The following is a 17,179-nucleotide window of genomic DNA, read 5'->3' on the forward strand; positions in this document are numbered from 1 at the left end:
ATTCTATCTGAAGATGAGTGTAGATACCTGGTTGGATGGTACCAAGTAATTAAGCAAGAAAGCTTTAATAAAACCAGTTCTCAGAACCATCACATAAAACATTTATCATCTCATAATAAATTAAACTTCACAGAATATTTAATAAATACAGTAAGTATTTAATGATCTTTTATAATATTTATATGGCAAGTATTATAAGAGACAAGAGAGCAACTGTAGTTCATAGAGCGTACCATTTATGAAGAGGGGTATTCAATTCATTTTATTCTCGATTAAGTTACTGTATATCTCTCTTGACTTTGAGTTTGATGAGAATAATTCATAGTTACAGGTATTTTTTCCAAAAAATGCCCAATATTAATTATTATGAGTAATTTGGGGGCGGGGGAGTGTAGTTCACAAGTTCAAAGACTACCATTTCCAAATTTTTTTTTTTTTCACTCTTCAAAGAAAATAAGCGGTTTATCCAGGTAAGATACGCACAAAATAGTAATTGTAAATTAAATTGCTCCTTAAATGCAACATTGATGAATAGATTAAAATCATACAATGATATCAAGGATGCACTGATTGGAACACCACCTTGGAAGGTGTGTCTATACAGGCGTGCCTTGTAAAAGTGCAAATATCCTGAAGTTCGGTTTTCGGGAATAATCTTCAACAAAATATAAGGCCACTGAGGATTATAAGAATAGGTGTGTACAGTGGATGGATAATTCTAAGAGAATGTACAGTAGGCTCAAGTCAACCTAAGTACAATTATTTTTTATAGCATTTTATTTCTTTTAAACATAATTCGGAACTACTATGGAACGTCTGTAAATACTATAGAACACCCGTAATTACTCCTTAAATTGTACAGAATGAAGATATAAAACTACAGTTAAATACATTTTAAATTGTTTTTATTTTAAATGTTTTTCTTATAAGTATGTATTTCATTATCTTATTTTGTATTGCCAAGGAAGACAATTTTTGAAAATATCTTTGTGTTTTTGATGAATAAAGTATATAATCTATAAAAAGTCCATACAAGTTTCTGTTATGGCATGTTGGTTCGACAATCTCTACTTGATTCAATTTGACACAAAATTCTATTAAAATAAATAAGTAGAAGTTATAGAAAATGTCCTTAGCTACTATTTTTTATCTTGCAATCTTTTACAATCTAACAAAATATAAACCCTTTGATATATAACAATCGCGTTCACATATTGGGAATAAAACTGTCTCATATATTTCACAAATGTTCATTTACTGGCTAATTTTAAGACTTGATAGTAAACTGTTTGATTAGTGTGTCGTCTGAAATCTATCCTCATCACACCATCGTCTCGGAATGCGTCCTTGATCGTAGGGACAATTGCCTCTTCAAAGCATCAGCGCGTCGTTTTTTAAACGAAGAAACTAATAATTTTATCAGCTCTATATCGTCCTCAATTCAAAGGCTTAATCCATGTTGGCTCGCAAATTTCAAATACATTTTGAACGTAAGCTGAAGTAACTAGACACCATAGTTCCAATGTATTAAGCTATTAGTCAATTTTTCTGTCATACGTTTGAAATTGAAATGACTACAGGATAATGGAAATGATTAAAATTCCATAAATGAAGCTTCCTTTGAATCGTCTTAGTTTCCTTCAAAAGTATAATTAATCAATTTATAGTTCCTCTTTTTTAGTTTATTATTTAAAAAGTAAATTAACTTCTTCCTATAATAAGGTGATATTGAAAATTGTTCTTTTTGTTTTGTAGAGTACAGCATATGATTCAGTGTTGTTTCATATGAAATGTTAATCGTACAATAACAAGATTCTATCTATTTATTTATTTTCAGAATTGTATTGTAAATGTACTGTACACTTTCCAAACACCTTGGGAATAAGGGTTGGCCATTGGTAAAGCATACAGTACATTTCCCCTCTTTTACCCATTAATGTTTTTACAGAAAAGTTTTTCCATTAGGAATGGTTGTTCCTGAGTAGAGGTCCTGTACTAAGTATTTTGTGGGAAAAAATTTTGATGAGACAAATAAAATTAAATGTAGAAACGTAAACTACAGAATTTATATAACAGTATAAATTATGACTTCATATATTAGCCTTTGATTCTAATGGCTTTATTCATGGTCGAGCAAAAATATCTGAACACTGATCCCACATCATTACGATCTTTATGTCACATTAATCACTGCTCATCTCTGTTAACGAATCTGACAGCTCGGAAAATACAGTTAAAATATAGTATATGTTACGCTTGTTTTCTCTAGCTTTCAGATGACGATTGACTGCAAATGTATTAATATTATGATTAAATTTATATAAATCATATGTCCTTGGTGTTTTCTTTAACTTATATTGAAGTAGGCCTACATTTTTATTAAGAATAAAATACTGTAAAATCAGCTTTTGCTAGAATAATTTTCAATTTACAATATCAAGTTTTTTTATTTTGTGTTTTGAAAATGTTATTCAATAAATACTGTACCAGAAAAAATTATCAAAAAAGACCATGGGCTTCTTTTTGAGGTTTTACACTACTACTGTAATCCAGTTCCCTGCTTCAGAAATTTTGCACAACACAACACAACTGGACAACATATAGTTTTTGATCTTGAAGGAGGAAACTTTTATAATTTAAAATCTCAATGCTTCTCTTGGTGATGACATGACCATATCTTTAAATTTAGATCAGTTCAACAACGGAGAGTTTTTTTTTTTATACAATAAAGGAAAATCCCTCCTAATTAAAGTCTTTTTTAAATTCATTTTTTTCTATTGTGGATCAACCCATAATATTCCCATAGCATTGATTTGATTAAAAACCCATTATCTAATAACTCAGTATTATATCTCAGACTTTAAAATATAATTGCTCACTATAATCCACGTATCCTTCAACCTTGAAATTTTAAATAATAACAATTTAGTTTTAATTATGACATTCAAAGTATAAAGGCACCATGTCCCAGCATGCATGAAGAATGGTTGCCATGGTTATCATAAACATCGATTAGACATAACCTTCAATACAGGTGAAATAATGAGTCGAGAGACACAGGATAATTCGGTAACTGGAGCTATTGAATACAGACAGATAAAAATGCTTTGGGATATTAGAAAATGATACAACAGAGAACATAAATCATTGTGGCACACCCAATTGTTGAACAGACGGTGAATATTGTACACTTCTTTCAATACAATGTAGACAAACATAAAGGTAAGACAAAGCACCATGAATCATGTAGTAGTAGGTATAGTAGCAACACTGACATCTTTCATGTGAAATTTAAGAATGACCCAACTAATTGGAAAATTGATTTTTAATATTATTTCAAATCTCAGAGGATCAGAAATGCGAGGTATCATCTTTTGCCAAAAGCAAAAGGACGTACAGTCTCCAGAGATTTGTTTAGTACACCGAACAATGATTTAAAAAGGCAATAACCTGATAACTAGATAGAAGGTTTACTCATGACATAAAGAAGGGAGAGGAACACAAGATTTGCACAAGTACAGTATATCCAAAAGCGCTGCTTTTGTGCGAGGAGGTCCAAGTTGTTTCTTTAAACAATAATTCCAGGCAAGCGTTACGCCACCGATGCCAACATGTAAAGATCAATACAAATGACAATGTTGTATGCGATACTGAAGAATACTTGTTTTATTGCACTTTGACCTTTGATATCAATAGTATAGCTCCATCAAATCATCTTTCAAAGAGTTCCATTTCAAACCAATGCCCTTTTGGATGTAGATGTCTTGTAGCATTTCTAGAAATCTGTAATGTGTATTAAAACTTTTCCATCATTTCTCATGGCCTAAACTAAATCACATACTATGTCAATACCTGGCCACTTTGGTAACTTCTTCTATTCTAAACAAGACAGTCTAAGATTTACTCTTTATTTCATGTTTGATGTACTTTTTCAGCTACAAAAATCATTCAAATACTTGTTAATGTTACACTGTAAATGATGCAAAATGCAAATAATTTGAATTGGCATTGTAAAACACTGTTATAAATTCCTAGACTTCATTAAACATTGTGTATTGCAATTTACTACTCTGCAGAGACTTGTAGAAATTAGTTATCGTCATAACCATGTCACGTAGCATTTGAATCTGCATTCATAATGTTGTTCTCCTTTTGTATTGAATTTATGCAAAATTTAATTGATAAAACAAAGCTGAGATGTTGTGGAAAGAATGGGAAATGTACTTTGAAAATGTAGACATAGAAACTGAAGAAAGTTAGTAGAAAAAATGACAGTAAAGCCATCGGATAGCAGAGAAAAGTGCAGTAATCTACCATTCTGCAAATTTTACAAAGATAAACAAAGATGAAATGTTGTTGAATGGAGAAAACACTTGAATTTGTAAAAAGCCACATAAACTGGAGATGAACAGTAAAGTGATGAAAATTAATGTACTGAAGCCATCGAATGACAGAGAAAAGTTATGGCAATCCAATGTTCTGCAAAGATGAAATGTTGTTGAATGGAGAAAACACTTACATTTGCAAAAATTCACAGAAACTGGAGATGTACAGTCAGTAGTAGGGAAAATTAAAAAAGCCATCGTATAGCAGAGAAAAGTTATGGTAATCTAATCTTCTGCAAAGTTGACTTGATATAGAACAATGATGACACGTTATTCTCACTGGATGACAAATGTAGTCATAGAAATAATGATTGATAGCTGAGGAAAGTACAGTTAAGACAATCTTATGCAAAGTACTGTAAAACTACAGTATATGTTGAATAGATGACAAATGCACTTTTGCAAATTTACTGCAGCCAAAATGGAATATCATCAACATAACCATCTTGTACTCTTTCCTAACAGATGTCTCAAGATATATATATTTTTTAATCCAGTGTATCTACTGTATAATGTACTACTGTAGTTGGAGCAACTACATCAACATCAAGCTCGACTTGCTGATGTGGTGAGTCTTCTGGCCAGTGCCAGATCCCATTGTGTGTCACTGTCTTTGACTGCATCAGAAATACTGTAGTAGTGAATGTGTTTTAAAGAGAACACATTACAGTACAGCATTTATCTGTCATAATGCTCCTTTGTGTTTCCATCATCAAGCATCAAGGACAGGGCTTTGTTCCATTCAATAGCCATAAGGTTTCCACATGTCTGGAACCAGTTCCTTGAAATCATTGACTGCTGAAATCTCTAAGGGCCTGTTTCTGCTGCATACAAAATAACCGGTTAAAATCGGTGTGAATAAATTAAAATCGGTGTGAATAAATTAACTCCATTTTCTTGGCAGCAGAAACAAGACAAATTTTTGGTAACCGGTTAAAAGGCAGCGCAAAATCACCGGTTAAAAACACCAATTTAAATCGGTGTTAGAACGCCGTTTAACCGGTTATCGCTGAGCAATTCTTAGCTGCAACACGAAATAACGGTTATTTGATTGACAGTTGTGACCCCGGGTCAGATACTTATATTATATTTATTTTAGGGTCTCAAAAAATTATTTATAAACCGCTTTTAAAATACACAGAAAAAAAAAGTTTTTGGTGTGGCTGTGTTTCATATCAAGTCCCATAAGAACATAATTTGGCATCAAAAACTAACACCTGATGGTTTACCATGTTAATGTAAATATCATATGGTATACTAAACATACTGAATGTCATGGTTGCCAGGACAACGTCACGTCCACTAAACACAGACAGGAGGAAGGTGTTCTCGTGGGATTGGCAGTTATGCTAGATGATAATCCACCATTATAATCTCGTAAAAAGACGGAATTTATATTCAAAACAAAGCGGAAAGAATGTCTATTGTTTTGTATTTACTGATAATTGTCACCATATATAGTGGTAGGCGCTACACTTATGGATGTGAACTTGTGTTGGGTGAAGGTGAGTAGAGAAACCTATCTTCAAAGTTTCTATCTAAACTTAAAATGTATTTAAGGCCTTCATCTGGCCTAATTTTAAAACACATCATAATTAACCTCAAGAAACCGCTGGATACCTGAAAGTACTGTTTTTATATCAATCGTACCCACCCATAACTTTTGACACCCACCACACATTTCCCAAGTTACATCCATATGCACTAATGGCTGCAGTGGGACCATGGAGGAACTGATCCTCTCTATTAATTTTTCAATGTGGTATTTTGATAGCGATGTGGTGTAATTGTAAGGAATACCGCATCCAAGAGGTATGCATTTAAGACCTGTCTATGACATATTGCTTGTTGTATCCTCTCATTGCCTCGTGTTTCAGAAGGGGTGTAAAGCCGTTGGTCTCATGTATAAAAAAAATAACTCAATACATAAAAAGAGTTGGGGATCGCCTCCCTCCTAGTATGCAGATCATGGTCCAGTGTAAACCAAGACTTCTGAGAGTGCAGTCTTGTACTAACAGGGTCACCCAGTATAAAGAATGTTAATACAGTATCTATCTATCTATCTCATTTCTGATTGGACTGGGAAATTGAACCCAAGTATTTGTTTCCTAACAACTCAGCTACCGCTATATCACCAAATTGTAAAGTTCCAAAAATGTACTTACCTGATCTGCTAAGGCCATCACATGCATGTTCCTAGTTGTATTAATGTGTAGTACGTTAAATTCATTCTCGACGCACAAATCATACGCAATGTTCGTGAAAGACGTGCTCCCAGTTTTTGGAACACGATTATATATAATCACTAAGTCTCTGGTATCAAAAAACTTTTGGTTACTTTCTTTGACCGATGACGGCCGATGTGCCTCGACAAAACTTTCTTTATTGGTTCGTTTTAAAGTTCTCCTTTTCACCATATTAAAATCCCCATTTCTTTCCATTTTAATAACTTTATTTTCTGTAAAAAGAAAAAGAAAATATACAATTACAATAAAGTGCTTAATTTTAAGTTACATTATTATGTTAAATTTCTTTTAAATTATTTATGTTAAAGCTGAAACACCTGGTTCAATAAAATATTAAATACATTTTAAATTTATTTTCAAGCATTGACAATAACAATCAACTCAAGTTGACCCTTTAAAGGGGTCGAAAGGCAATATTACTGTAATGGGCTACTGTAGATCTCAATAAAGATATAATTAAAATAATCAAAAAGCTCAATCAAAACGGTGAAACTTATAAACAGCCAGAAAGAATTAGTGCCAAGCTTTACAAAAACACTATTCCATCGTCAGGGATAATAACGAAGGAATTAAGTCTTTTACCATTATGAGCAATGACACCTTGCTGGGTTTTGTTTTCATTTAGAATTGATCTTGTCTTAAGCGATAAAAATTGTGCTTTATCATTCAATTACACGGGTATTCTGGGTGACATTAAGATTGAAATTGTTTAGTGAAATGTAGTCGAGCAGAAGACTTCAAATACACAGGTGTTAATTCACTTATAATTCATTTAATGAAAGCTGTATAATATAGTGTAGAATTGGCAAAACTAATAAAATCAGTGTTTATTAAATAACAGCAATTTAATTTTTAGTTATCAAGCAATGATGAATCTCGCGGTACCCACAAAAGAATTTTAAAAAAGACTAAAACGTTTAAAGAAGAATAGAACAAACTTGTCAGGTACTACTACAATATAAGAAGACATTATATAAATTATAAATTTATACAGTGTTTTCTGATGATTGTTAAAATTGTATTAACTATAGAGCAGGCAGAATTTTTAAAACATTTTATAAACACATCCAACAGTGAGAAACTTTATAATTACAGGATGGCTATACTGTACTACCCTGGTACTAGGTTAGGATTGAACCCTGGATCTTGTGAATGGAAGGTACCACCAAGCTAGAACTCCTCTACTACAATGTGTTGCCATCATACATTTTGAAATGTATTATTTTTTTGCATTGTAATAATTTTGTTCTTGATTTGAACTTAATTTAGGTAAAAATATTATTTAAAAAAAAAATAACTTTCCACCACCAGTATCTATAAAATCTATATAGATTGTACAATATTGTATAGATTCTTGAAATAATAATATTACCCTTTAGCTATTATTAATTTAAAACCAATAAAGAAAAAAGGCCAAAAGCAAAAATATTAAAATCTACTGCGTATACCATTGGAATGAAAGGTCAATTAATATAATCACTGCTTAATATAGCCAACAGCTATTTAATGACTTCAATATAACAACGTATCATTAATTTTAATTACACATTAGGGTGTACAACATTATTGCAATAAACCATGAAATTGCAAATCCGAAAACACGCTATAAATACTGTATACAAACTCCCACACGTAACCAATTTGTTACTGTAACATTGTCAGATACAGTAAATATTACTGATCTGATCAGACGCATACGTGCTTCTGTCAGTATAAAAAGAATGATTGACAGTTGCTAGGCAACAATTCAAAGGTGGTGTTGTGTCATTTTGATGCATAGCTGCACATTAGTTACGGATGATTGATATATTTTGTTGATGATGAGAACATGCTTGAACTAATGAATATAAATTTGCAAAAGCCTCTAGTAGAGCATCTTAATCCTAATCCCCGCCCAACATATCTCAAAGCAGCAAAGTGAATGTTCTGCTTTTATTACAGTAATGCTTGTAATGTGATTATGCCGCAACTAGAACAGACGGAAGGAAGTTAAATTTAACTATAGTATTCAGGTCATGTTTAATTTAAAATTTAAATTCATTTAAAATTAACCTTAAAATTACACTTTTAAAGTTAAATCAATTTTCATCAAATTATTTAAATCAAAATTGTATATATATATACAGCACGTCAAAATTAAACTCTACTTAACTAAATAAATCGATATTAGCTATTCTCTTTGAAATAAAAGTACACTCCTGAAAATGGGACTGGCCTCAACTATAAATGTTGACATTTGGGACTTTTACAGTTGAGTATAGTTTTTCCGTTGAGTACTTATTTAATGGAGTATTTTGAGCGTTGAGATTGTTCTTAACGAAAAAGCTTGTGTTGTCAACTTTTTCTATTCGACCTTCTGTTGAGCACAATTTATAATCTGAATACAAAAAGTACTCAACGAATCTTTATGTTGACAACGAAAGTTCCCATTCGAATACGCCAATTATCATCCTCAAATAAACTAGAAACTAAAAAATCTGAATTAGGTCTTCTATGGACCCACGGCAGTCATCAACGCACTTTCCCAGATCAGCACAGTGGAAGAATCCACCCATTCCTTCCACCATCATAATAATTTTTTTGTTTTTATTGTTCTCTCACTTTTGAGAGAATAGCTAATATTAGTAATATTGATTTATCCAGGTAAGCTAGACACAAAATACATAACTAAGATACATAGCACTGCAGTATAATACAAATACAGCAGAAAAAAAAACTCAAACAATAATATAAGAAAAATTGTACAAAAAAAACTCAAACAACAAATACAGTAGGAAAATAAAACTCAAACAATAATATAAGTAAAATTGTACAAAAAAAACTCAAACAACAAATACAGTAGGAAAATAAAACTCAAACAATAATATAAGTAAAATTGTACAAAATAACAAATAAAGTAGAAAAATAAAACTTAAACAACAAATACAGTTAGCAAAATAAAACTCAAACAATAAATAATATAAGTAAAATTGTACAAAAATACTCAAACAACAAATACAGCAGAAAAATATCAAACAATAATATAAGTAAAATTGTACAAAATAACAAATAAAGTAGAAAAATAAAACTTAAACAACAAATACAGTTAGCAAAATAAAACTCAAAAAATAAATAATATAAGTAAAATTGTACAAAAATACTCAAACAACAAATACAGTTAGCAAAATAAAACTCAAACAATAATATAAGTAAAATTGTACAAAAAAACTCAAACAATAAATACAGCAGAAAATGAATGTAGAAATAAGACATGACATGATCAGTCAGCACAGATTTTTAAAATAAACATCCAAAATGACCTATAACTAAAAAAACGTCTTAATGTCTTAAGATTCAAGCGGGGATTCAAGCTAAGTAAGATAAATTTCAAACTACAGAACGCTAAATTGATGTCAGCGTCTACGCTTTAGTAAGTTTATTTTTCCCCCATGTAATTGATGATTTTCTGTGCCATTTATCTTTTTCATTTCGGTCTACCTGATGACTGTGGTTAAATGTACATCAATAAAACAATCTTTCTGTTTGAAGATGACTTTTTTTTTTCAAAACAACTTACCATACATTTAAGTTTTAATGGATAGAAAATGTGAAGACAAATGGTCTCTTTCACATCAACTGGACAGTTGAACAGCCGATATTTTGGAAATTCATTTTTAATGAGAAAAAACGTTGACCCAACCAAGATTCGAACCAATTATTCTGTGCTTTATGCCAACATGTCTGGGCTTTTATAGTATGGTTGATCAAATTATTACTGTATTGTTAGAAGGTTTGCATGGCGAAATCAAATGTTGATATACTGTAAAGTTTGCGGTACACCACGTACAGTATATTAGTTCTGAAAAGAACTGTTGAGTTCTATTTTCGACAAACATTGTAAAATATTTCTGACCATGGCATGGAACACAAGAATATAATACAATTCCTTCTGAAACTTAATTTATACATTTTCTTAGTTTTTAATCTTTCTCAGTTTACTTAATTTTTTTTTGTAATTTGTTATTAGTCTAATTTTTTTTTTTTTATATAAAAATATAAGTGTGTGTATTATTTTTCACTGTAAACTTGTTGCACATCTCATTGAGACTGTGCCTCTGATTTAAAAAAGATACGATCAGTTCAGTTCAGAGTTTCTTGACGTTTCGATCAATATGCTTTGATCGTCCTCACTCCTCCTAAGGACGATCAAAGCATATTGATCGAAACGTCAAGAAACTCAACAGTTCTTTTCAGAACTAATATACGTGGTGTACCGCAAACTTTATATCAATAAATTATTACTATTACAATGTGAATTTAAAATTTCTGAATCCATAACTGTGGATAACATTTTCATTATACTTATAGTAAACTGTCAAAAAATGGATATTTGTAATGTACTGTATTTGTATTAAATTTAAAAAAAAAATAAATTACTAACAACAAAATTCATGTCACAAATAAAATAATTACTGTTCGCATAAGGCGTGAAATTGAATTTTAAAATATGATACATGTTTTCTCTTAATGCTACAGTACAGCAAAACTTTATGTGATTTACCTGTTTATTTAAACGTGTAGACACTTTCATGTGTCAAAATGAATTACGAAGATTATGTGTTGGGTTGCAGTTACTTCAGGGTGCGTTTGTGGACTCTACCATTTTTGGACAGGGTGTTTTATTTTTCTCAAGTAGTGTACTGTAGATCACTCTTAAAGTGTGACTTTATAAAACTGTTTGCCGTTAGTTAATAATTCTTGCTTGAATACTGCCCATGCTGCACAAAAACTGTGATATGACCAGTTTGTCAATAAACAATAAATATTTAATCTCCTTTCTTGGAAAAAGCACTGATTTTTTTAAAAAAGGGAACTTTAATAATAAACAGTGTGTCATGTGTATCCACAAAAAGCTTGCTAAATAATATTGCAAAAACAGGTTTTAAGAGTAAACAAAATGTTACTGCAATTACTGCAGTAACTTTAGAAGCATTCATAACTATTTTTAATATTCAACCCAAAAATTCAGAATGAACTGCAGTACTACTATAATAACTTATTGTGTATAAAATATTTGTATACTTGCTAAATAATATTATAAATTCATTTTAGTCAAAGATCATGTGACTGCTGACTTTTGTAGTTAATCTTGTTTAATTTAGCAGTTCTTGATATATTCTGTATATTTGACATTTGGTTTATTGGTGGTCAAATAAATGAAACGAAAATAATGGATGAAAAAAAAAGGAAACAAAAATAATCAATATATTCAAAGGGAAGAACTAACTGACAAGAAATAGATAGTTTCTAAGTATAGCTGCCTTTCATTAAATGCATTCACGTCAGAGACAATGTGAAAGCTCGTTATTTCATTCACATAAAATATCAATATAGAAATCGTGAAACGCTTAAAATGTAAAACACCACATGTATGCGTTGAATGTATGATTGCATTCAAATGTACATCAATTTCTGCTGCCTATTCATATAATAAAACTCAGGTGCATATACTTACCGAGTCGAAGACTGCAGAGGAGGGAAAGAGACTGAACGGACGACAATAATAGAATATCAATAATTTTATTAAGACATATGTATTCATTATTTTTCAAAATCATTTCGAAAAAGAAGTTAAATTCTTTACTCTTGAAATAAAAAAAAATCTTTTATAAAGGACCAATACTGTGTTATCCTCGCACACAAGGTTTTTACTTGTCTTAAAAATGTTCTTGTAATTTGTATCATTTAAAAAAAATGATGTGAACAAAATAAACTTGAATACAACATATGACCAACCCTTATTTAGGGGACAATTTGTTCCAATGGTTCTAATGTCATCATTATGCATGTCATTATATTTTACTATTGTTAATTATTAAAAACATAATTTGATGTTTGTTGATTCTAATGCATTAATGTTCATGCAAAAGGTATAAATGGTAATTTAGTATAAAGAAGCAAAATCCTTGGATAAAATTCAATATATTTCATAATATGTCATAAAAATTATACACTATATTATTCTATACACTATGGCAACAATATTGAATATAATTATATATAATTATATTTAATAGCACTAATGAATTCACCTGAAATGGCTTCTTAGAATATTTTACATTGAATATTCATGATTTTCAAATTTGGTATAGTATACTGTATTAATTGCCATTTAGCATTCTTTAATGACTGACTACCATATACTGTACAGTATAGATATTAATGCTCAAGCCTGGTTTCCATTAAAATCGCTTCACCGTCGCTACAGCGTTTCCATTAAAATCGCTACACGCGTAGATGTCGCCGACGCAATCGGGAAGGCTACCCGATTCATCGCAGTCGAATCGGCAAAGTTCAACCATGTACAACTTTGTCGGCGATGAATCGTATACGCGTACCAAAGAATATTTAGCGCTCGCGTACTAGATCCCCGATAAATTCTAGCGTTTCCATAGAATCGCTACGCTCTGTCGTGTAGCGATTTTATGGAAACCAGGCCTTAAATAGACATTCTATCCTTTGCTACCAAATATCTATGCTAACAAAATGTATTTTTTAAAGTGAAAAAATACCACACCAATATTTGTTAGTACACTTTACTGGTGGTTATTTAATAGAGGGTGGGTTTTGTGGATGGCACCATTGATCATCTGACTGTTTTTCTTCTCAAATGAGAAGGTAAATTTTGGTTGATCCAGTTAAGCCGGCACACGCATGTATTTTTAATGCTTTTATATAAACTTTAAATCATCGTTAGTGCAATATAATAATAAATCATATAATATAATTAAATTATAATAATAGTAACAGTATTTATCTAATCTTAACAATTTTTAGCCTCTTAACTTTTTGTGTGTTTTTGTAAATTGTATTTTATATTTATATTTTTGTATTTTGCCAGTTTTCAAATCACATTTCTGTTTTTTAAATGGACAATAAAGTATATATGACTATGACTATGACTAACTTTCACAAACCAAAAGTGGTGTTGTTAGAAGTCTGTGGGTTCCACTTGTACCAGGATAAACCAACATTGGCCATGTCCCAATATGAAAGGAATTTTTTTATTTGAGTGCCCCTATCTAACAATAGGACAGTCCGCTACCGGCATCATCATTTCACCATTGATACTTCCCATCAAAAAAGATGATTTCCTTTTTAAAAAATGTATCATCAATACGGTAGGAATTTAGAAAAAGTAATTTATAGAAGGTTCCGGCTGACAATGTAAAAGTATAACATATAGTAGTAGTCTTCTGGATATGTAGAGGTATTGATGACACAGTACACAAAATCATTTGTTAATTATTCAAATTGAATTAGCCTCAGGTTTATGCTTTCACTTCATATATTTAATCTAAAGATTTGCTTTTCACTTTAATTGACTAATGTATCTTTATTTACTCTAATAAATGACAAGATTTCACGTTTACATAACATGAATAAGCTGGGTTATTGGCGTGATAAGAGGCTAATTCAGGGGATGAGCGGTTCAACAAACGGTTACCGAGGTTGTGTAGAGATTCAGGCAATCTGTGTTGGCATAACAAAGTAAAAAATGTTAGTACTTTAATGGCTGTCATGTTCAATTGAAACATTATGTTATATCATCTCATAATTTTATCAAAAGCCTTCTTAAATTATTACCGTTAACAACTACTGTACAGTATATTGATACTTTCATCTTTCTAATTTGAGCATGAAGTATTTAAAAACATCTTTGCCCAAAATAACAATGACTAGAGTATTTGTTATAGCTCAAGTAATGATGATTTTTGGGCAACTCTGATAATGGACGAAATTGATGAATGCTCGTAGTACATGTATTAGAAACCTTTTTTACAGATCACTATAGCCTGGCATTCATACAGAACATCTACCAAGCTAGTGGCCATGGTTAGATTCATCATGTTAAAGCAGTGGGTGATACTACAGTACATCAACAACATAATTGTTTTAATGTGTACCACCCAGTCTAATTCACACATCAGTGAGTGAGTGAGTGTCTGAGCGGTTAAGATAGTGGAACCGTAATTAAGTAGCCATAACATCAGCAGGGGTTCGAGCCTCACTCACTCCATGGTTCTGGTGGTAGAACGAGTCTTCTCGGATAAGGACTATAAACCGTAGGTCCAGTGTACTAGCTCGTGTGCACTTTAAAGAACCTAGTACATCTTTTGAGACGAGTAGGGGGTTACCCCGGCGTATTAGTACATCACAGCCACTGATCACCAACTGGGCCCTCTGGGAGACCAGTCTTTGACTGAAGAGGTTACCCAGTATAAATATATATTTCAATATTTCAATCATCAACCACCCAAGAAATTTCTGGGTCACTGAAAGTAACAATGTACAGTACTTTTTTTCAACCCACACTACACTATTTTCTGACATTCACTGCGGTTTCTTGAATTAAAAAAAAATTGCAGAAAGTCGCACGAAAAATGTTAGGAGGCACAACCTATACTTAAGATGGCATTGCACTTTTACTTTTATAAGTTGATTGACTGTCAAAAAGATGAATAGTGATTACTTTACTTTACTATTAATTTTAGCATCCTTAATATCATTTTTCACCAGTTATAAATCAATATTTATATCTATAACAAGTAGAACACAAAACCTGCCATTAGCTGTGTTGTCCTACCACAAGAAAAGTACATTGCACGTGTGATATTAATTATATTCTTGGTTAAATTGGCATCTAGATTACATAATTAATATCGTATTTATAGTGCTATTTCGTTGTAATATTTATCCATAATTGCATAAACTATTGTCATACCTTTGTAAAACTTAAAATAGTCACAGGTACCTAATCGATTTTAAAGTACAATGTACTACAGAAAATATTGCATTCATTTAACTGAAAATCATGCGCTACATATTAATAATCTCTAATGACCTATTATCTACTTTTATTATGTCGTTTATAATAATAAAATAAAGAAAAATCAATAACATTATTCATGTTTATTGATTTTACATAATTTTCAATGTACTTTTTTGTAAAGCTATTTTACAGTTTAGACAACAATGTTTTTATATTTTTTTCCTTTTTTGCTCATGGATATATTTTAAAGTTGGTATTTTAAATTGTTATATTAAACGTACGGAACATGAGAACATAGTAACTAGCATCTGCACTATACCCTAATCAATATCATAAAAAAATATGAATTATTCCATTTTCCTCTATTATTTTGAATTTAAATTATTTCAGAGAGTTTAAATCTTGCACTATTGTGCCTGACGTTGAAATGGAACTATAGACTACATTCACAATGAACATGAACAGGACATGGTGTATAAAGTTTTTGCACTTTTTATAACTGATTCTTGTTACTGTATCTATAGTGTGTACAGCATCATAAACAAATTGTATGATACAGTGTCGCAATATGTCACATATGATGCCTGTATCATAGGTCTTATGCACATATGCGATATTTGTCATTGATACATGTGACAGTGACACTCTCTCTGACATTATTTCTTGTTATCCTTTTTTTCATTGTAGGCCTACTGTTTATTTATAATATCAATCAATACATTTTTTTCTCAAATAAAAACAAAATACAGTTATGAGAAATGAGAAAAAGGGTTCAATCGAGTTTGAACAATACCATGAAAGCCCCAGTGGTGTAATGGTTAGGGCAACCGCATATCAAGCAGACGGTCCGAGTTCGAGTCTCGGTTGGGGCAACTTTTTTTTATTCTCACAGATTTCCTTATCTTTATTGTTTCAAATTAATTAATTAAATTTCAGACCACTGGGGCTTTCATGGTATTGTTCAAACTCGATTGGATAGCGACTCTTTAACATTCTCGGCGTGGTACGGTGGAACAGCACTAGTCCTCAGTTGTACGCACGCGCACCAGAGATCAAATTGATACGCTCTCATCTTTCAGTATTTTTATTCACGAGGCGGGATCTCCGAAGAGATACTTTTATATATAAACACATCAGGCAATGAACATTAATTCTAAACCGCCCGGTGATATACTGAAATTTAATTAATTTGAAACGATAAAGATGAGGAAATCTGTGAGAATGAGAAAAAGTCGCCCCAACCGAGACTCGAACTCGGATCGCCTGCTTGATATGCAGATGTCCTAACCATTAGACCACTGGGGCTTTCATGGTATTGTTCAAACTCGATTGGATAGCGACTCTTTAACATTCTCGGCGTAAACATATATATTTATTTTTATATCTTTGTTAATTTTGTATTTTTATAGTTTATTTTTTATTTTCTGTTTGTATTGATTGAGTGAGGGTCCCTAATGATCAGCTTATGCTGGATGGATCAACCTCATAAAATATTGTTGAAATAAAATAAAATAAAAATAAAACACTGTATATCACAGAATTTGTCTACAGTATGATATTAGACATGTTGAGATACAGTACAGAGAATAAGGGTCTGTTTCTGCTGAAAAAATGAAAATAATCGATTTTTTCCAGTCACCGCAAACCACAAAAATAATCGCGTTGCAATTGAAAATTGCTACAACTTTAATCGGTTATTCAGGTAATCGGTTTTTAAAATCACGTCATCATTCTCC

General features: G+C 31.3%; 1 protein-coding gene across 1 annotated transcript in view; it reads right to left on the reverse strand.

Moving 5' to 3' along the window:
- LOC140046491 (heparan sulfate 2-O-sulfotransferase 1-like) overlaps positions 1-17,179 on the reverse strand; it is a 105,194-nt gene that overhangs the window by 50,135 nt on the left and 37,880 nt on the right. The window contains exon 2 of the mRNA XM_072091150.1: positions 6,551-6,843. Coding sequence (XP_071947251.1) covers positions 6,551-6,843 — 293 coding nt within the window. The remainder of the gene's footprint in view (positions 1-6,550; positions 6,844-17,179) is intronic.

This window comes from Antedon mediterranea, chromosome 4 (genome assembly GCF_964355755.1).
Source record: "Antedon mediterranea chromosome 4, ecAntMedi1.1, whole genome shotgun sequence".
Classification (NCBI taxonomy): domain Eukaryota; kingdom Metazoa; phylum Echinodermata; class Crinoidea; order Comatulida; family Antedonidae; genus Antedon; species Antedon mediterranea.